General features: G+C 36.1%; 1 protein-coding gene across 6 annotated transcripts in view; it reads left to right on the forward strand.

The window, feature by feature from the left end:
• Positions 1 to 22,185, forward strand: part of CNTRL (centriolin) — a 94,972-nt gene that overhangs the window by 14,059 nt on the left and 58,728 nt on the right. For all 6 annotated transcript variants that reach the window (XR_013536267.1, XM_035256055.3, XM_035256069.3 and 3 more), the window contains 8 exons: positions 1,309 to 1,439; positions 5,420 to 5,550; positions 6,941 to 7,082; positions 9,072 to 9,258; positions 12,926 to 13,119; positions 18,683 to 18,802; positions 19,716 to 19,938; positions 21,300 to 21,409. Coding sequence is in view for 5 of the 6 variants with exons in the window: in XM_035256055.3 (XP_035111946.3) it covers positions 1,309 to 1,439; positions 5,420 to 5,550; positions 6,941 to 7,082; positions 9,072 to 9,258; positions 12,926 to 13,119; positions 18,683 to 18,802; positions 19,716 to 19,938; positions 21,300 to 21,409 (1,238 nt within the window). In the remaining variant the exon portion in view is untranslated. The remainder of the gene's footprint in view (positions 1 to 1,308; positions 1,440 to 5,419; positions 5,551 to 6,940; positions 7,083 to 9,071; positions 9,259 to 12,925; positions 13,120 to 18,682; positions 18,803 to 19,715; positions 19,939 to 21,299; positions 21,410 to 22,185) is intronic.

Consider the following 22,185-nt stretch of genomic DNA (forward strand, 5'->3'; position numbering starts at 1 on the left):
ACCCCATCTCTACTAAAAATGCAAAATTAGCTGGGTGTGGTGGCACATGCCTGTCATCCTAGCTACTCGGAAGGCTGGGCAGGAGAATTGCTTGAACCTGGGAGGCAAAGGTTGCTGTGAGCCGAGATTGCACCATTGCACTCTAGCCTGGGCAATAAGAGCTAAACTCTGTCTTAAAAAAAAAGTGCATTGTTGGGGGTATAGTTTAGTGGTAGAGCATTTGACTTCAAAAGTAAATTATCCTTTGCCAAGACATGAATAATAGCCATTAAACTCTAATCAGCTTTTATTAGTAAGCATTAACAACGTTGAGTTAATACTGGTATCTTTAGTAGTAGTTGACATATTGTTATTTTTAATTTGATTAACATTTTAGAATATTATCAAATTTAGAATATAAATCAAATATTAATCAGTTTTCTTCCCTAGAACAAGCCAAGTTAACTTTAAAAGTCATTTTAATTTGAACCAAATTATATTTACTACTAACTTATAAATAATCATAGGGCATCTTTGGCTCATAGCCTGGATATCAACCCAGGATTAATTTTTTTCTGACTCATAAGGCAAGAACCAAGAGATGATTTTCTTTTTAGGGCTACTTTTATAAAATGTAATATGGCATTAACAGTCTTTGACAATAATATCCAGGAAAGTTATAAGACCAGATTTACCATCCTTCAGGTGACTGCTCTATAGCTGTAAAATGTTGTGATTCTTTCTATTTAAAGGAGCAAAAGAGCAACAAATTTGGAGTTTCTCATTATTAAAAAAAAAATAGGAAAAGAGAATTTTTAAGAATTTCAGTGTTTCTGAACTTTAGATTGGAATTTTTAAAAAAACAACTAAGTATCACCAGTTTATTTTTAAAAACTAACATGAAAATATTAGTAAAAACTTCATATACTTAAAAGCACAAGTTTTATGTTCCTCTGACTGGGTTCAGGTTCTGGTTTTGTGCCTTAATTAGCTATAGGATCTTGAGCAAATGATTTTTTTTTTTTATAATTGAGGATATTAATACTTTCTATCTCAAAGGTTTGTTGTACAAATTAAATTTAAAAATGTAAACTATTTGGCACAAAGCCTGGCACACAGCAAATATTCATAGTGTGTATAACCATTATCATCATCATTATTATTATAAAATGCTATAAAGTAAAATATTATTAAAATATTGTATTAGAAATAGCCAGCTTTTTTGTATTTGCATAATTTTTGTTTTTGTTATGTAACATCAAAACAACTTGTTCTTTGTAATATTTATGTCTTTCCTCTACTGATGATGATCTGTTTCTATGATTTCAGGAGCTGATTCACACGCGGGAGTTCGATATATTACAGAGGCCCTCATTAAAAAACTTACTAAGCAAGACAATTTGGCCTTGATAAAATCTCTGAACCTTTCACTTTCTAAAGACAGTGGCAAGAAATTTAAGGCAGGTTACCAACAATTTCTAAACATACATAATGTTTTTAACTTTTCTGTGCTTTAAAACTGCAGGGAAAAAATCCTAATGTCACCTAATTTGTGGCAGACGTTTTATTGTTTCCAGTGAATGTTCTAAATCAAAAGTATTATATGACATCTTCAACTTAAGTTTCTATTACCCAATATTCTATACAGTATTGACTGTAGAGAAGGGGTTGGCAAAATACAGCCTGCATACTGGATCAGGCCTGCTATCTATTTTTGTAAGTACACTTTTATTGGAGCACAGTCACTCTTAATTTGTTTACATATTGTCTATGGTTGTTTCTGCACTACAGTAGCAGAGCTTAGTAGTTGCCACAAGACTATATGACTTACAAAGCCAAACACATTTACTATTTGGCCTTTGTATTAGTTCAATTTCATGCTGCTGATAAAGGCATACCCAAGACGGGACAATTTACAAAAGAAGGAGGTTTAATTGGACTTACAGTTCCATGTGTTTGGGGAAGCCTCATAATCATGGTGGAAGGCGAGGAAGAGCAAGTCACGTCTTACATGGATGGCAGCAGGCAAAAAGAGAGCTTATGCATGAAAACTCCCCCTCCATTTTTTTTTGTTTGTTTGAGACAGAGTCTTGCACTGTCGCCCAGGCTAGAGTACAAGGGTACAATCTTGGCTTACTACAGCCTCTGCCTCCCAGGTTCAAGCAGTTCTCCTGCCTTAGCCTCCTGAGTAACTAGAATTACAGGCACCTGCCACCATGCCCAGATAATTTTTGTATTTTTAGTAGAGATAGGGTTTCACCATGTTAGCTAGTCTGGTCTCGAACTCTTGAACTTGTGATCCACCTGCTTTGGCCTCCCAAAGTACTGGGATTATTGGCATGAGCCATCGTGCTAAGCCATACTCCCCCTTATACTAACCATCAGATCTCATGAGACTTACTATCATGAGAACAGCATGGGAAAAATCTGCCCCCGTGATTCAGTTACCTCCCACTGGGTTCTTCCCACAACACATGGGAATTCAAGACAAGATTTGGGTGGGGACACAGCCAAACCATATCAACTAGAATATACTTAGATCTTGTGTAATTCAAAAGGAAAAAGGAGGCTGGATGCTGCGACTCACACCTGTAATCCAAGCAATTTGGGAGGCAGAGGTGGATGGATCAGTTGAGGTCAGGATTTTCAGACCAGCCTGACCAACATGGTGAAACCATGTCTCTACTAAATATACAAAAACTAATGAGGTGTGGTGGTGGGTGTCTATAATCCCAGCTACTTAGGAGGCTGAGACAGGAGAATCGCTTGAACCTGGGAGGTGGAGTTTGCAGTGAGCCAAGATTGTGCCACTGCATTCCAGCTTGGGAGACAAAGCAAGACTGTCTCAAAAAAAAAAGGAAACATGCTGGAATTTTTTTAAAAAGTGCAAAAATGAAATGTCAAATTAGTAAATAGTTACTGTGTTGTAGTTACATGTTAGGCATTATGTTAGACTGTGGGAGTAGACACAGATATATAAATAAGCTTGGTTTCTGATCTCTGGGAATCTAGAGCTTAGCTTGAAAAATGCCCAGAATTAAGAGGAGAAATAGGGAGAATCAGAGAGCATGCATGGAGAGGGTAACCGTATGAAAAAGTCTGAAGGAACTAAGATCCAAGAGTATGATGAAATGAAGCCAAAGGAGGGGAACTATAGGTGGGAAAGGATGATATAACATGTCATAAAATAGTCAAATAGGAAGAAAATTTATCTGGATGTGATGGCCTACACCCATAATCCCAGCACTTTGGGAGGCCTAGGCAGGAGGATTGTTTGAGATCAGGAATTCAGGACCAGCCTAGGCAACATGGCAAAACTCCATCTCCACAAGAAATACAAAAATTAGCCAGGTATGGTGGCACATGCCTTTAGTCTCAGCTACCTGGAAGGAGGAACACCTGAGTCTGGAGAGGTTGAAGCTGCAGTGAGCTGAGATCATGTCACTGCACTTTAGCTTGGGTAACAGAATGAGACCCCATCTCAAAACAGACAACAAAAAATGAAAAAAAGGAAGAAAAGTAAGTCATTTGGATTTGGCCATTGAAAAGTCCATCTTTCTGTTTCTTGAGCCCACGAAGTTCATTCTTTAAGGGCCTCTGCATTTTTTTCTCTGCTCCTAGATGTTCACATAGCTGGTGTCTTGTTAAGGTCTCATCTTAGTGAGGTCTTCTCTTTTTTTTGGAGAAAAAGAGAAGGGTTTTTTAGGGTCTCTGTCATCTAGGCTGATGCCTTCTCTTACCACCTGATTGCAATTAGTCACCCTCTCTTCAGTCACACTCTCATTATTTTAGTCAACAGTATTTATTTAGCACTAGGCAGTAATGCTATAGTAGTGAACACATTGGACAAAATCTGCCTTGTTGGTGCCTTGCATTCTGTCACAAGATGTCTTTATTTTCTTGTTAGCACTGTTCATTTTCTGAAGATCTTGTTTGCTAATATATTTGTTTATTGTCTGTTTCTGTGACTGAGAACACGAACTTTGTTTTCTTTATTCACTACTTTGTTTCCAGTAGCTAGAACAGCTTCAGGCCCATAATCCACGTTCAATAAATATTTGTGGAATGGATGAATGAATGATAATTTTGGAGAGAACCATTTGATGTGGTAGAAGATGTATTGCCTTACCAATACAGGTTGAGCATCCCAAATCCAAAAATCTCCAGTGCTCCAAAATACAAACTTTTTGAGCATTGATCTGATGCTCAAAGAAAATGCTCATTTGAGCATTTTGGGTTTTGGACTTTTTGATTTGCATTGCTTAACCAGTAAGTATAATGCAAATATTTCAAAACATCTGAAATCTGAAGCACTTTAGTCCCAAGCATTTTGGTTAAGGTATAGTCAACCTGTAGAATAGGAATTAGTGGAAGGCAGAATGAACAAATGTAGACAATTCTGGTGAGAACATTGGTGGTAGATAAGGGAGGTAAAATGATAACTTCAAGTAAAACAAGTTTAGTCCTAAGTGATGTATATAGAAGAAATCTGAACATATTGAATGTAAGCTCCAGGCAGCAGGGGAAAATTGTCTAGTTCAGGCCATTTTCCATTACCTGGTGCAATGCCTCATATGTAGTAAGTGTGTAATGAATATATGTTGGAAATTGACTGCTTTTAAACTCGAGGGGAAGATCCAGGAGGGAAAAAGAAGTCAAATTTGCAAGAGCATTGGGGGAGGAAGTGAGTAAGATCCTGCAAGAATGTAAGTACCTAGTTTAACTTGGAAAAGAAGAAATCTATCTCTCTTAGTCCATTTTCTGCTTCTATAACAGACTACCACAGACTTGGTAATTTATAAAGCATAATGATTTCTTTGGCTCATAGTTCTGGAGGCTGGGAAGTTCAAGACTGAGGTGCTGCATCTGGTCAGGGCCTTCTTGCTGCATCATAACATCGTGGAAGGCATCACATGGTGAGGCAGAGCAAGAGAGCATGTGAGATGCAGAAAAAGGAGGCTGAACTCCTGTGATAATTAATCCACTCCCAAGATAATGGCATTCATTCATTCCTGAGAGCAGAACTCTCACCTCTCAAAGCTGTCACAATGGCAATTAAATTCAACATGAGCTTAGGAGGGGACACTAAAACCATCACACCATCTTTTGGAAGAAAGGAAGAGAACAAGAGGGAGAGGTATAGCAAAATTGAGGTAGAGGGAACGATAGTGAGGGAATTCTTGTTGGACAGTCTTGAGTTTCTTAGTATGTAGGCAGTGTTGCTGCACACTGAAGGGCAGGGAGAGTTTGGTAGCTTGAGTAGAGTTATTACTGTTAGTCAAGGAGAGCTGCATCCAGGGATTGTCCAGGAGAGCAGTAAGGGTATATTATTTTCTGATGACTGATCAAACAGCCCCTGATGCACATATGTAAATCTTATACTTTATGTGAAGGCATCTGTTGTGTTGTGTAAAGTATTTGTTGATTTGTTTCCAATTAGTATATCGAGAATTTGGAAAAATGCATTAAACTTGAAGTACTGAATCTCAGCTATAATCTAATAGGAAAGATTGAAAAGTTGGACAAGCTGTTAAAATTACGTGAACTCAACTTATCATATAACAAAATCAGGTGAGTGACATAACAAAATCTTTAGATAGCATTGCAGGTAGCTTTGTTAGAGAGGTATATTAATGCCATCCACATTACTGAAAGAATCCATTGACACAGAAACAGAAGATATTTTCATCTTTATTCATTGATCAAATGAATGTCTATCCCTTCACATATGGTAGGTAACTGCCTTTATGTTTTAGTGTTACTGAAGTACAGAATAACATCTAGCATTATCAAAGAGATGTATTTTTTTGAGCACCAAATTATATCTTACTCATTTCTGACAGGAATTTTTTCCAGATATTGTTTATGATTTACCGTCTTATTACATTAAGAATGCTGACATGAAGCATAATGTTTTAACCCTGCCATTTTGACCCTCAAGATGTTTTAACCTGTTTTGATTCTGATGTTCTTTGCTCATTGCTACAAGAAGTATGCTCTCAACCTTGTTTCCAATTTATAATAAATATTGCTATGAGAAATAAACATACTAAAACTGACAGTGGCTCAAACTGCATATAGAAAACTTGTTATAGACAAAATGATACAAGAATCAATCTTGAAATTCTTACTATCTGCTTGCTTTCCCCTCAAGTTAGACTTGGTAAATATGATGGCCAAGAAAATGACTAGCAATGGCAAAAGTTCTAATATGACAAAACTAAACTGAAAAAAATGATTAATGGACTAAACCCTTAATATAAAATTTGTATAAAAAGTTGATTCTGATAAAAATAATTGCAGTAAAATAAAAGTGAAATAGAGAAGCTTAGAAATATTTACCCAGTGTAGATAGAAGCTTTGAAGTATTTGTGCATTATAGAAAATTGACCAAAGAATTAAATTGACAAATAAATTAGAAGTGACTTGGGAAAAGCTTCATCAGTCACAATTCATCAATATGTGTGATAAATGCTTTACTTAAAAGTTCTGATTAAATTACTTATATTCATAAGTACAGTATCATCTATGGGCTCCCATATCCTGCTAGTATAGCTAATCTTTTTATGATGACTTAAGGCAATAATTAAAGACATCTTTTGGGCAGGAATGTAGCAGATAGTACAGGGTACTACTGAGTTTTCCAGCTCTCCGCTGGCTGTTTGCTAGTACTGTTCACAGTAGTCAGTGAGATTGTCATGGACACATTCTTTTCTATGTTACAGAGTCGCAAAGTGTGATAGTGAGATGGATAGGATTCCTGGGCATAGTAATAAAGGGTTGGCAGTTTAGCTGTTCTGGTAAATTTGGCTTTAGCCACTTTTCTTTGTTCTCATTTATGAAAATAGTTAATAAATTATCATTATGAAAGGTAATCTCACATGGAGCCAAAGCTGTTTATTCTAAAACTACAATGCAGGGACTCTTATCATTGTACTTAATTTTATCCTTTGCTTTTCAGCAAAATTGAAGGCATAGAAAATATGTGTAATCTGCAAAAGCTAAACCTTGCAGGAAATGAAATTGAGCATATTCCAGTATGGTTAGGGAAGAAGTTAAAATCATTGCGAGTCCTCAATTTGAAAGGCAATAAGATATCATCGGTAAGTTATTCAAAATAGCAGGAATTTTTGGACTTGTTGAAAAATAAGAGATTTAAAAAAATCGAAGTTTTTAAAAAATGGGATTTCTTCTTGTAAAGTTTTTGGTCCTTTGACTAAACACCAGATTCAGACATAGCCCAGGATTTTCTAGATTAATTAAATGCAAGCAGTCCTCATTTTGCATGGATTCCATAATAACTAAGAGTTAACCTCTTAGCTTTTTTACATTTATCATTTCATGTGAGCCTCATAACATGCTTGCTAAGAAGGCAAGGTTTATAGGATTTATTATGCGGTTTGTATTTTATAATACCATGAGTTACGTAGTAACAACAACTAAGGTCTAGGACATGTTGAGTCCCTTATCCAAAGCCAATTTTGTGCCAGAATCCAGATCACTGAATGCTTAGAAGAAAGTTCTGGGTTTTTTTTTTTGATGGTTTTAACTTGTGATTTCAAACTTACCTGTTTATTTTGATTATGAAGTTAGGTGTTATAGGAGGTTGATCAGCTTTTTATAATCGAGCAACTTTGTTACCATGATTTACATATTTGGATGATGATGTATATTTTTCTCTGGAGTATAGTTTATGATTTTCTTATGGTATTTATTCACAGCTAGGTATTTAATAAGCATTTGCTTACTAAAAATGCTAATTTATTTAAATTTATATTAAAATTGGGAAAATGGTGCTATAATTTAAAGAACATCAGTTGTAGAATAGAAAATGAAAGATGTGACTTCAAAGATGGGCCTAGAATTGGCTTCCATGATCTTGGAGAATTCTTTAATCCCTCTAAAACTCACTGGGGAAAATAATCCCCATACTGCCTCCTTTACAGAGGTATTATGGGGGCTCAGATGAAATGATAAATGTGAAAATGCTTTAAAAAAAATTTAAGGCTGGGTGTGATGGCTCACACCTGTAATCCTAGCACTTTGGGAGGCCGAGGTGGGTGGATCACCTGAGGTCAGGAGTTCAAGACAGCTTGGCCATCATGGTGAAACCCCATCTTTAAAAAAGAAAAAAATTAAACAAACAAAAAAACACTAACTCCAAAGGTATATTCTTTAAGCCTTCACCAGTGGAGGCCAATAATAATAAGCAACATTCATTTAATGCTGTGTTGTTAACAATACCTGTGCTTTCTAATTTTATCCTGTGATAGCCCAAGAACCTCAGAGCCCAAGCCCAGCCCCATGTTATACAGCATCACCTGGGAGCTCTTGAAGCTTATGGGATGATGGGAAGAGGTAGCCATAGATCTAAAATTTGCCATATATTTCTGAAGCAGTTAATTCTTAGATCATATCAACTTAGTCAGTGTCAGTTGAGCAATAGGAAAATCAATCAGTCAATATTTATTTCTAATTTTGTATGATGTCCTCACTCAGTTGATATTGGACATTGGCATTATGAAGAATGCTACACATTCACTTGGGAGAGACGATTTATTTGTACTAGCTATTTGGAGTACTGTTACTCAACCTTTTTAGGTTGAGATTAAACTATCTGAATAAACTATCAATTATAGCTCAGTTATCTGAAGCTTTACAAAAATATTTTTGTAGCCATTCATTTTTTTGATTTGTTGAATCAGTATAATGAAAAGACAAAGTTTAGAGTTATACAAACTTGAATTCAAATCCTGTTTCATTCACTTACAGGCTTTGAGCTTTGGCCAAGTCACCTAACTTCTTTGATCCTGAGTTTCTTCATCTGTAAAATTAAGGTGATACGTACATGATAGGTTGTTGTGAGGAGTCACAAATGAGATGGTGTACAGAAAATGCCTGATACCATCCAAATACACTATAAATACTCATACACTCTTCTTCTGTATCTCTCCTGACAACCACTACTTTTGAGTCATTGGTTTCATGAATAGGTTCCTTGCCATGTTAAATTTTCTTGATTTGTAACTTCCTTAAGGTATGCTATGATTTTTAAATTAAATTATACCAATACTAATGTTATATCATTTCAGCTCCAAGATATAAGCAAGTTGAAACCGCTTCAAGATTTGATTTCTCTGATTCTAGTTGAAAATCCAATTGTGACCCTTCCACATTACCTCCAGTTTACCATTTTCCACCTCCGTTCACTGGAAAGTTTGGAAGGTCAGCCAGTAACCACTCAGGATAGACAGGAGGCTTTTGACAGATTCAGTTTAGGTAAGATTAAATTTCAAAAAAATAATAAATTTGGTTGTGGAAGGAATTTATTTTCAGAAGTTATCTAGAAATATGTATTATGAACTTTGGTGCTATTAAAATGTACATGGGAAATGGCAGCATAAATCAATTCAACAAATATTTATTGTGTACTGTGTGCCAGGCACTGTATTTGGCACTGAGGATACAATGGCAAGCAAGACATATATTGCTGGTGTCCATGCTGCTTCTGTTTTGGCAGAGAAGACAGACAAAAAGCAAATAAACCCAAATAAAGTAACAGAGGTGAACCCTCTTTGTGGTATACAGGAATGGCTCTCTGAAGGAGTGACAGTTAACCTGAAAGCAAAGAGAAGAGGGCATTAGCCAAGTGAAGAATGACGTTCAAGGGGAGGGAGCAGCTTGTTCTTTAAGGTTTAAAAGACCCTGTGAATTTAAGGAAGTGAAAGATCACATAGACTGGAGGACAGCTCAATAAAAAGTTTGGAGACATAGGTAGGTGTGAGATGGTACAGGGCCTTGGAATTTTGATTTCATTCTAGGTGCAGTGGAAAGCCATTGACAATTTTTAAGCAGAAATAGGACATCATTTTTGATATATGGTAGGGAATGATTTGGAGCAGGGAAAATTGAGACGAAGGGACCTGTTAGGAGGCTAGTATAGTAATCTAGGCTGGAGTCTATGCCATACCATGTGAATGCATTCACAAGATCATAGAAGCTAAGCAGAGTCAGCCCTGGTTAACACTTGGATAGGAGTGATCCAGGCTAGAAACATTAGTGGCCTATACTTAACATGGTGGATGTGGAAATGAAAGATAGATGGATCAGTTTTAAAGGTAGAAGCAGTAGCATTTTCTAATGGATTGGATAATTCCCAGGCTTTTGGCTCGAGTGAGTGATGTCATTTATAAAAATGGAGAATTCAGAGTTTTGTTTAGGACATGAGTTTGAAATGTCTGTGAGACAACTAAGTGGAGGTGTCAAATAGAGAGTCAGAAATTTGAGTCTGCAGTTTAAAGAGATCTGGACTAGCGATACAAATTTTATGCTCAGTCATCAGTATAAAAATGACATTAAATTCCATGGAAATCAACTCACTCAGGCAGTGGTTGGGAGGAGGAAGAAAAGCAGTCCACTAAGGAAGCTGAGAGAGGCCAGCAAGGTAGGAGAAAACCAGGAAATAGTGGGAAATAACCCAGAGAAGTTTTCAAGACAGGAAGTGATCAACTCTGTTGAATGTTGCTGAGATATCAAGGGAGATAAGCAGAGAAGTGCTTTAGATTGGCCACAAGTGATAATGGTCTTGACAGGAGTAGTTAAGTAATGGAGGGGACAGATGCTAGATTATAATGGATTGAAGAGTGAATAGAAAGAAGGGAGACATTTAGCTGGAGATTTGAAATTTCCTCCCACAATCTATCTCTTCTAGTACTTAATAAATAATTTTTTAAAAAAGATTAAAAGTTAAAAAATTCACCAGTGGCTTCCAGACCAGGAAATGGGCAGAAACAACAAATGCAGTAAACTTCAAAGCCAGAAAACAAAGAAACAAATGAACGGAATATTTAAAAGTGGAGTGGAGGCAGGAGCAGTGATTCACACCTATAATCCCAGCACTTTGGGAGGTCCAGGCAGGCAGATCACTTGAGGTCAGGAGTTTGAGACCGGCCTGGCTAACATGACAAAACCCCATCTCAACTAAAAATACAAAAATTAGCCGGTTGTGATGGCAGGTTCCTGTAATCCCAGATACTCGGGAGGCTGAGGCAGGAGAATCACTTGAGCCCTGGAGGCAGAGGCTGCAGTGAGCTGAGATCAAGCCACTGCACTTCAGCATGAGTGACAGAGCAAGATTCCATCTCAAAAAAAAAAAAAAACAAAAAACAAAAAACTAAAAGTGGAGTGGAGAAACAAGACATGGCTCAATTCTTTTGGTTCTTGAGAAGACAAGAGAATGAGATTAGAGGAAAAAAAGGAAAAATCATCACTTGATAGGAGCGACACTTTCTCCATCAGAAAGGAGAAAAGAGGCTTAGTATGGTGGCTCGTTCTTGTAATCCTACCACTTTGGGAGGCTGAGGCAGGTGGATCACCTGAGGTCAGCAGTTCGAGACAAGCCTGGCCAACATGGTGAAACCCCATCTGTATTAAAAATACAAAAATTAGCCAGACATGGTGGCACGAGCCCATAATCCCAGCTACTTGGGAGGCTGAGGCAGGAGAATCACTTGAACCCAGGAGGCAGAAGTTGTAGTGACCAAGATTGCACTACTACATTCCAGCCTGGACGACAAGGGTGAAACTCTGTCCAAAAGAAAAAAAAGAAAAGAAAGAAAGAAACTAAGATATGTGCAGGTATGGGTAGTTTTTTTGCTGTGGTGGTGGTAAAACAGGGAGTTCTTATTGATGGGGTCATTTTCTTAATTAAATGTGAGATCATCAGATGAGAGAGAAAATAGAAGAAGGTGTATGGGAAGTTTGTGAAGAAAGGAAAGTATGAAATAGCCATTTTAGAGTGTTGGAAAATGAGCCTATGTTCATTCGAAATTGGTGCTACTCTGTTTTGACCTACAAAAATGGCAATTTCATATGGTTTGATCTAGTACTTGAGAAACATGGCAAATTTTTATTAGTTTGGAATCTCCCCAATTCAATATTTGGTATTCTGAAGTTTATGTTTTGGAATCATTAAAAATATTAATAATGCAAAGGAAAGTTGTCATCTAGATATACTTTTGGGGGAAATGGTTAGATTACTCATGGTTCCTTCATGACTTTAGATATTAATTAGGAGCCTTTAATGTGCTAGACTCTAAGGATCTGAAGGTGAGCCAGATAGATGTAGTTTCTGCTTTTGTGACACTTTAGTGGGGGAAGGCAGACAGCTAAGCTATTTGATCACATTTTACAGTTCCCTGTGTGACAAGGGCCAAGCAGAATTTCAGGGTGGCATGGGAGCATCCCTCAGAAGCATCTAACCTGGTGACAGGTTAGGGCCTGGGCAGGCTTCTCAAAATGTTTTTTTAAAACTTAAGACCTGGAGGATGCAAAATAGCCCAGTAGCAGGTAGAGGGAGACAGTTCTAGGGAAAGAGTGTGAATAAAAACTTATAGGTGAGAAGAGGCATCACAAATCTGAAGAAATGGAATCACGTTAAGAAAGCTGCAGTAGAATATGCTTGAAGAAGAGGCAGAAGAGGGAGGTTGAGTCCAAATTATGAAGAGCTTTATCTGCTTTTCGCAAACCTTTTGGATCTTATCCTAAGAGTAACAGGAAGCCATTGAAGGATTTTAAGATAATACAGTATTTTGCAAACATGTTTGCAGCATCCTTTTAAATGTAATTACTAATGTCAGAAAAATATTGCATGTTTTTCAAAGGTCACCTAGAAAAAAACTCATTTATCAGCACACTAATTGTATTAAATACTTGGAAGTAAAGTATTATCTTTTAAAAATGTTATCAAAATGATGCCTTGTTGCCTCTTAATATAAATCAATTTCAAGATCAGGATAGTCTTTTTTCCAAAACCATTGTGGCTAATTTTAAAAGTAACATTGTATTTATAATATTTTTAGACTTTTTTTGATGTTGTTTTGAGACATATTCTTACCTTTTTAAAAATAGGAAATATAATGATAAACTATTAAATTTTCATTGGCAGAAGAGGTAGAAAGACTGGAAAGAGACCTAGAAAAAAAGATGATAGAAACTGAAGAGCTTAAGAACAAACAAACAAGGTTCCTTGAGGAAATCAAAAATCAAGATAAATTGAATAAATCATTGAAAGAGGAGGCCATGTTACAGAAACAGAACTGTGAGGGACTCAAGAGTGACTTAAACACAAAAAATGAATTGGTAAGTTCATATTTTACATTGCTTTGGCTGTATTCTCTTAAGACAGATAATTCTTTGCCTTTCGGTCTAAAAATACAACTTCCTGACCATATAATGGGGAAGATGTGGTGTAACGGAAATATATGCGAAAGGCTTATGAATTGTAGTTGACTGTGTACTGGATGATATAGCTTCCCAAAAGACTAATGCTGTCTTGGGCTGCATTATGTAGTCCTAGACATTTTTATTTTTTAAAAACAACATTGTAGGTGAGGCCGTTCATTGGGAAAAACATTTAGAAGGTGTAATGTTTATTGGCGAGTTAAATGAGGAAGTGGAGACCAGCATAAGAAAATTAAATGCCAATTTATTCAGCTCCCAGGCGAGGTTCTATGGTCCGAAAAAGGGGCCAAAGAAGTCGCGCTTCTTTTCTGAGGGCGTGGGGTTTTATAGGGAGTAGAGGTAGTTTGGCTGTGGGGAAAACAAAGCGGAGGTAGTCTCATTGGTTATGAAGGGACTGGGCACCGACGAGGTGAGCTGCCATTGGAAGCTAGGCTGGGCTACTGGCAAATGGGCTGGTTGAGGGCGTAGGGGCAAGCTGCCATAGGGCAGGTCTTGGCGGCTTTTTAAAAATTTCGGTGGGACCGAGTACCTAGAGAGTGCAGGACTGAGATTGGAATGCGGAAATGGATATGGGGAGCCCATGTGGAGAGAGGCCAGGTGCTGAGTAATGTGTGCAGAATGATGACGTAGTTTTCTGGTACTGAGAGGAATGTGTCCATTTGACCCCCGGTGAGGCAACCGGCCTTACAGAAGGCAATTTGGCAAAATGATCCAAATTTTCGTGAATTATAGGTCTTTTTGGACATGAAATCCATGTTTTATTACTGAGATTAAAAAAAACTTGTAATTTCTATATGTTGATTCCCTGGTGCATGTTAGTCAGCCCATTGAAAATCTTGGCAAAATGTCAGACCTTAAGAGTTTCCACTATTCTAAAACTATGAATTGTAGTTGCCTACTTTTCTCTTTTGCTTATTTATAATGTTACTGATATGTTTGTGCTGTGAAAAAATGTTTTGTAAACTGTGAGAAGTTTTTGCTTTTTTTCTGTACCTATTTTTATTAGAAGTCAGACTGTGCTCTTCTCTGTGTCATTATGCTATTTTTTATCATTAACCATTTAGAAACACATTTATGCCAGGCACCATCACTCATGCCTTTAATCCCAACATTTTGGGAGGCTGAGGTGGGATGATCACTTGAGGTTGGGAATTCAACATGAGCCTGGGCAACATAATGAGACCCTGTCTCTACAAAAATAGGATAAAAACACATTTATATACAAAATTAATGTATGTTCATTATACCAAATTCGACAACACAACTATTTTGCTAAGTATTTAGCAAATGAAAGTGCACTCTTCCACTCTTCCCTACCCCATTCCCCAGATGCTAATTTTTGTTTTCTATGCTTCTTATACAGTATACATGTAATTACACAATGTATATGTAATTAAGCACATTATACCTTTGAATATTTTTGTTCTTTTTTTTTTTTTTTGAGACGGAGTTTCGCTCTTGTTACCCAGGCTGGAGTGCAATGGCACGATCTCGGCCGCAATCTCCGCCTCCTGGGTTCAGGCAATTCTCCTGCCTCAGCCTCCTGAGTAGCTGAGATTACAGGCACACGCCACCATGCCCAGCTAATTTTTTGTATTTTTTAGTAGAGATGGGGTTTCACCATGTTGACCAGGATGGTCTTGATCTCTTGACCTCGTGATCCACCCACCTCGGCCTCCCAAAGTGCTGGGATTACAGGCTTGAGCCACCGCACCTGGCCCATTTTTGTTCTTAAAAAAAGGAATATCACTGTATGTAATCATTCCTCTGTTTCTGTGGGGGATTGGTTCCAGGACACCCCCATGGATACCAAAATCCACGGATGTGCAAGTTCTTTATGTAAAATGGTATAGTATTTGCAAGTAACCTATGTACATCCTCTAGTATCCTTTAAAATCATTGCTAGATTACTTATAATACCTAAATCATATTATGTTGTTTAGGGAATAATAATTAAGAAAAAATATCTGTACATGTTCAATACAGATGCAGCCATCCTTTCAAAAAAAGAATTTTTAATCTGTGATTGATTGAATTCACAGATGCAGAACTCACAGATATGGAGGGTTGACTGTATATTATTGTTAACCATCTTATCTTTTACAAAACAGCATACATGGACAGCTCTCCAAGTTAAAAAAGAAATGTATATGTGTATATATAAAGTTTTCTCATTCTTTTTGAAGTCTGTGTTGTGTTCCATTAAATGTATTTGTCATAATTTACTTAACGTATTCCTACTGATGGATATTTAGGTTACTTTCACTTTTTTTGCTATTAGAGGCAGTACTACAGAGAAAATCTTTGTGTGTGTGTGTGTGTCTATATGCACACAAAGATTTGTATGCATTCATACTAGTATTTCTTTAGCATAAACCACTAGAAGTGGAATTACTGTGTAATTTGCATTTAAAATTTTGATAAATGTGAATGCACACTTCAAAAAGCTTCTAAGCAATTTATATTTCCACAGCAGGGAAGAAAATGCCCAATTTCCAACTGGGTATTGTTATTTTGAATTTGTTTATATGGTAGAAAAAATGGAATCTTGTTTTAATTTTGAATTTTTATAGTTGTTGGAGGGTTGAATATTGCATGTATATTTATTTGCTATTTTGTATTTCTTCTTTAAATTGCCAGTTCATATTGGTTTTGCCTATTCTGTTAGTCCCAAGGACTGTTAGATGCCTAAAATAATTCTGGGTCTTATTCTAAGAGCTGACATTTGAAAAACGTTTTTATTATTTTTTGCAGAATATCTAGTGAGAATATCGTCTGCTATGATGTGATGTTTTTCTGGTTTAAAATAGTAATTGCTTATGCATTAGGCCAGTTAATGTATAAAAGAAAAGTAGCACTGAAGTAAGTCTTCTGGTGGCCGTTTAAACCATAGTAGTCCTGTCCTGCCAACAACAAATATTAATCAAATTTACTTTTTGTCCTTTTGCAAATTATTTAATTCCTGTGCTTCAGTTTAGTTATATTTAAAATGAGGATTATTTACTTGTCCTGCTAGCCTCACAGAATTGTGACAATTTAATGAGGTAATGAGTGTGAAAATAATTTGAAATGAATAAAGCTAAGTAACAGAAGATAGTAAATCTATACCTCAGAATGACAATAAAATATGTCCATGTAAGAATATTGCCAGTGCTAAAAGCCATATCTTCCTATGGTAAGTTGTCAGTAAAGAGCAACTTGTATTACTACAATTTAACTCTCTAGGTGAACAGTATCTATTTGCTTCTTCTTTTAGCCCTTGTCTTGGTTTCTTGCAGGCCCTTTTCTGCTGATTCTTTATTCTTCCTTGAAGGTAGTTCTTCCAGGCCTGAACTGCACATTATATTTTTCAGGGTTTGCATGCTAACTTGTATTAATATGCTTGCTTACATTTTAAGTTTTGAAACTGGCTTGCCTTCTTGGGAAATGTGTGTTGTGTATGTGTATTTGTTTTTTAATGGATGTTTGCATAGGAGAGCAAATTTGAATGTGGGAGAAATAATTATTTTTCTGATTGGTGAATATGTTACCTACAGTCAACTCTTGATTATCCACAGCTAATACTGCAACTAGCCTACTTTCCAGTTCACTTGATTTCTATTTTGCTTTTATTCATGCATTTCTTCAACAGACAATATTGAGTGCTTACTGTATGCTAAGTGTAGGGCTTATAAAAGACACGAAAAGGCCAGGCACAGTGGCTCACGTCTGTAATCCCAGCACTTTGGAAGGCTAAGGTGGGCAGATCACTGGAGGTCAGAGTTCAAGACCAGCCTGGCCAACAAAGTAAAACCTCATCTCTACTAAAAATAAAAAAATTAGCTGGATATGGTGGCATGCGCCTGTAGTCCCAGCTACGTGGAAGGCTTGAGGCAGGAGAATTGCTTGAACTGGCAGGCAGAGTTTGCAGTGAGCCAAGATTGTGCCGTTACACTCCAGCCTGGGCAACAAGAGTGAAACTCTGTCTCAAAAAAAAAAAAAAAGACACAAAAGTAAAGTACTTTGAAATGTACAGTCTATTTCTTATTATTTGCCTGCAGACCAGTTCATGTATTCTCTATGATTCTAGTCACATTTGCCATTTGTTTGCCACTATTGCCAATGACTTTTGAGGAGAGAACCCAAGATTAGTTGACAGTGTTGACTGTGAGTTGCTTTCTTGAGACTCGGAGACTTGTGAGCATTCAGTCAAAGTATCTATGTGGGTAACGTGTCAGACACCTGCAGCAGGACATCAAAGGCAGCATGAACAACAGACAGTGTTGGATTCGAAATCAGGAGACTTGGAATTGAATTCTGCCTCTTCCACTACCAGCTGTGCAATTGGGCAAGTTATTTAACTTCTCTGTGCAGCTTTTATCATCTTATTGGGTAGTTGTGAAGATTCAGTACAATAGCATATGTCAAATGCTTAGCACAATGTCTGGCACACATTAAGTATTTGGCTCAGTGTTTCCTGTTATCTAGGCTATGACTTCCATTTTGATGGATAATCAGGAGGTGACTGTGAGCTAAATCATGCACAACTTTGATTTCTTGGGCCTTGTAAAATGTTTGTGTTTGTTTATGTTTTATTCTCTTCTGCTTGCATTTTTATATTGGAAATTTTTCTGCATGTTTTTTCTTTGATATCTACTATCAGACACTGGCCAAAAAAAGACAAAAATCACTTAGTGGATCTTTGAAATAAACTCAAAGTTTGGTTTAGTGGAAAAAGGCTAGTACTAGTAGTTAGCTAATAATATATTTAGCTTCTGATGCTGGTTTAATATGTAACTTTTGACAAGTCAGTTCACCAATCTGAGACTTAATTTCTTTATTTATTTCAGAGAATTAGATTGAATCATTTATCTTCTCCAAGCTCCAAAAATTTCTAAGAATAAAAAGTTGTAGTAGAATTGCTTTATTAAAATTGAATATTACATATGTGGATCTGATTGAGCTTATTCACATCCTAATGTCCTCAACATTTAAAACTAAGATTCTGTTTAATCTACAGCAACAACAGCATGACAATTAAAACCAAGCTCTTATTTTCATCCTTCTCATTCCTCTTTATTTCTCTGCAGTTAATCTCAGTTACCATTTTCCCTCATAATTTGAAGCTATTGTTAAAGTTGGAAAGTCAGTTAAAGAAATTAGTGCTAATTTTTGGGAAGTCAGGAAGCAGATATTAGGCCAGTTATGCAAAAATAATTGATACAAAGATATTTTTCTGTTTAGCTAAAACAAATTTAAGTGATTTTAAAAATCATTATTCATTATATCCTGAAATAGCATAAAAACTTCAAAGGTCTTTTACATGATCTCTTATGAAATGATAATTTTGTATTTCATTTTTTATAATTTAGAAGATAAAATGTTCTGAGTGTTGTGCAGCTTTGAGAACTTGCTGTATCATTACACCTTTATACTAACTTACTGATCCTATATGTTGTCTCATATCAAATTGGGCCAATAGCTAAAAGAGAAGACCATCGAACTAACACGAGCATGTCAGAAGCAATATGAGCTGGAACAAGAATTGGCCTTTTATAAAATTGATGCTAAATTTGAGCCACTAAATTATTATTCATCAGAGGTGAGTTATTTTAACTTTTTTAGTAATCCACAGGTAAAGCCCACATGGGGTAGAGTGGGGGAGGGCAGGTGATGAGGGCATGTAAGGGATTTCGTCAGTAATCACTCCTCTTTCTTGTTATGAGAGGAGTAAAGTGTATTTTGGTTGAATGATGAATTATTTGGCTCAGAGAGTTAGAACAGTATCTTAAAGAGGTAAAAAACTTAAAAATAATCTGCCCATAGCCATATCCATTACCAAAAGCAGTTGTCTAACTCTCAGCTGTCTTTCCCAAGGGTATGGGTTGATCAGCTCCCTTATATTCAGACTCCTGGGAAAAGTGCTTGAGTACCAGGGAATAGTCATGTCCTTACATGCTTTGTTCAGTAATCACTGGGTTCAGTATTAGTCAATTATGACTGGTACAGATGCCATAAATGTCACTGCAAGTGGGGGAAATGCCAAACTTCTAAGACCCAGTGATTCCAACCCATATCATGTATTTCATTTTTCAAAATTCAATGATTAACATGTATTATACTGATGGTTACACACCATGTATCTGAAAAAAAAAATTAGACTGAGTTTTTACTTATATCTGCCAAGAAACCAAAATAAAACACCCAGATTTCTAATTTGAGACATCAAGCAGTGCTAAAAATCACATAACTATAGGCAGTTGTTAATCAGTCCAAACTTTCACTCTTTAGTGGTAGGAGGAAGAATTTTTTTGAGACCATTTTTAGTCTGATTTCCTTTTTGGTATGTTAAGAAGAAGATGAAAGAATACCATATATTTTTTAGTTTCTAGGCATGTAGGATTTACATAAACTTGAGAAATTCTGTGATATGTTTGCCACTAGTAAAATGAATAATGTCATTTGACTGCTTGGAGATCACTTATTAAACCGTAAATCTATTATTTTGCTTTTAGTATGCTGAAATTGATAAAGCCCCAGATGAAAGCCCTTACATTGGCAAATCCAGATACAAGAGAAATATGTTTGCCACAGAGAGTTACATTATTGATAATGCTCAGGTAGTACAGATCGAGAAGATGGAGCCAGATGAACAACTTAGAAATGATCACGTGAACTTGATAGGCCATGCACCACTGGACCTGCAACTGGAAGACAAAGGCAAAAAAATAAATGCAGGTTAAAATTATTTTAAATTCTTTAAAAATATAAAAACATTGAATATGTAAGCCAATTTTGTTTTATAACTCTTTTTATTAAACATGCTGATGATGCTGTTGTTTCCATGAAAAGTCTAAAACAAAAGTAGTGATTATCAAACAGATTTATCGAACATTTATTTTGTAATGATTCCCGTTATGGTTAAGAATGGAGTTTTCGGCAGTAATTAGATGGCAACATGTCCAGGGGATTCAAGAATGAGTAAATCCCCTCCTTCCAATAAGCATTGGAACTATACATTCAGTCACAGTTAGTAATAACTGTGACTTTAGTAATAACTGAAGCAAGTAAAGAACCACTTGATTGATTACTATGCATGTAGCAAAAACCTAAAGAAATGCTTTGTATAAGCTGGACAGAGCGTGCTCGTCAGGCTTGAGCCTAAGGCTAGCCTCTCACTTTTCCTGACATGCCCCATGCTCCGTAATGTGATTCAAGGGATCTTAATACCTTCTGGCAAGTCACATAAAGGAAGAAATCAAGCCAAGCCGGGGGTGTACTTTAGAGACCCTGCCAATGACATACTTTGAATCTACTTACCCACAAAGCTGCGTGGTAAGGAAGAAAGAGAACTCTGACCTGGGTTTTTGGATCCCCCTGGCGTTATGGCCCACTGTGGTGCTCTTATGGATCAGACCAGCAGCTTATCTTCCCTTGACTAGTGGCTAAATAGAAGACCTGGAAGGCAAATAGAAGTTGACTTGGTGAGGGAAGAAAAGAAACTGAATTATTCATTTCTATGTATACTATATGCAAGGCTCTTGGGGAAGGTAAAAATAAATCAGATGTATGTGCAGACTAACTTTAAAGGAAATGGCTCATAGTTTTGTAGGAGACAGGGAGAAATCTTAAATTTTAGGTGGAAAATAATTGATTTGAGATCATCTCCAACTGGGAGAGAGAGCTCGGTAGTGAATTTCTTGATATTGAATTCCATCATAAAGCATTTGCCTCTAACACAAAGTTTTGTGGGTTTTTTAAAGTATCCTGAACCTAATTAGAACTTAGTGACATGTAAAGTGCATATTTCCCAATAAAATTCTTGTTCTCTCAAAAGGGTTTACTAGTGTTGGGAATATTATGTTAAGAATTTTACAAATAAAAGTATCAAGTATAATTCTGTATCATATCATGAAACAGTTTATTCTAGAGATTAATTGGTGGACAAGAAAAGCATCATAAGTAGTTACTTAAATTTTTTTTGTGATGTTTAATAGAGGGTGGAGAAGATTATTGCAATAAAGACTATCTGGTTGAAATTTCAGAATTCAAGATTGTTCTTGTTTCATATTATGTAAGCATGGTTTTTAAATTTGCAGCACAAACTCGACTATCAGAACTGCATGACGAAATAGAAAAGGCAGAACAACAAATTTTGAGAGCTACTGAAGAATTTAAACAACTGGAAGAAGCTATACAACTAAAAAAAGTATGTAAAAGCAAAGCAGCAGTGCTAAGGGGAAATGAAAAATGAAATGTGTTTTTTTTCTTCATAACCATATAAAACAATTTTAAAAAGCAGTTAGCTGCTTAATTATGGAATAATAAATTTCAGAGTCAAATATGGTTCTAGCATTTGCCAATTATATTTTTCTTCCATTTATGTTGACATCCAATTAACATTTTATAACATGTTTAGAAATAAATTACTTAATTTTATGTAAAAAGGTATAGTCTTGAGAAGTCGCTTCCTGATGTATCTCTTCTAATTTAATTAAGCCCTCTGCACACCTTTAAGATCCTGGGACTTAGATTAAGAACTAGGAGATATCTCTGTGACAGCATGAACATTGTCATCAAAAACAAGCAAAAAAGAAAAAAAAAGGAAAAAAAGATGTGGTACAAAAAGATTGAAGATATGTGAACATATTCTCAAAAATTACCAAAGTAAAATAGGCAAGTAAGCAGCTCAAATCCATGATGTAATTACACAGGGGAAAAATTCAAAAAAAGGAAGTACCTTGACATTTTAGTTTTTAGGTATATAAACAGGTTTTAGTTATTTACAACTTTTAAAAGTATTTAAAAATTATGATGGTAACTACATTCATACCACAGTAGGTAGAACAAGAATAAGTAAAGTCCAAATTGTAGATGATTTTAAAAGATATACTGTATTGTTACTTTCAGATTTTATAATAACTAAAAATTGATTCAAATTTATTGGAAGCTTACATATGTCAGTCACTGGGCTGGGTGCTGAAT

This window comes from Callithrix jacchus, chromosome 1, assembly GCF_049354715.1.
Source record: "Callithrix jacchus isolate 240 chromosome 1, calJac240_pri, whole genome shotgun sequence".
Classification (NCBI taxonomy): domain Eukaryota; kingdom Metazoa; phylum Chordata; class Mammalia; order Primates; family Cebidae; genus Callithrix; species Callithrix jacchus.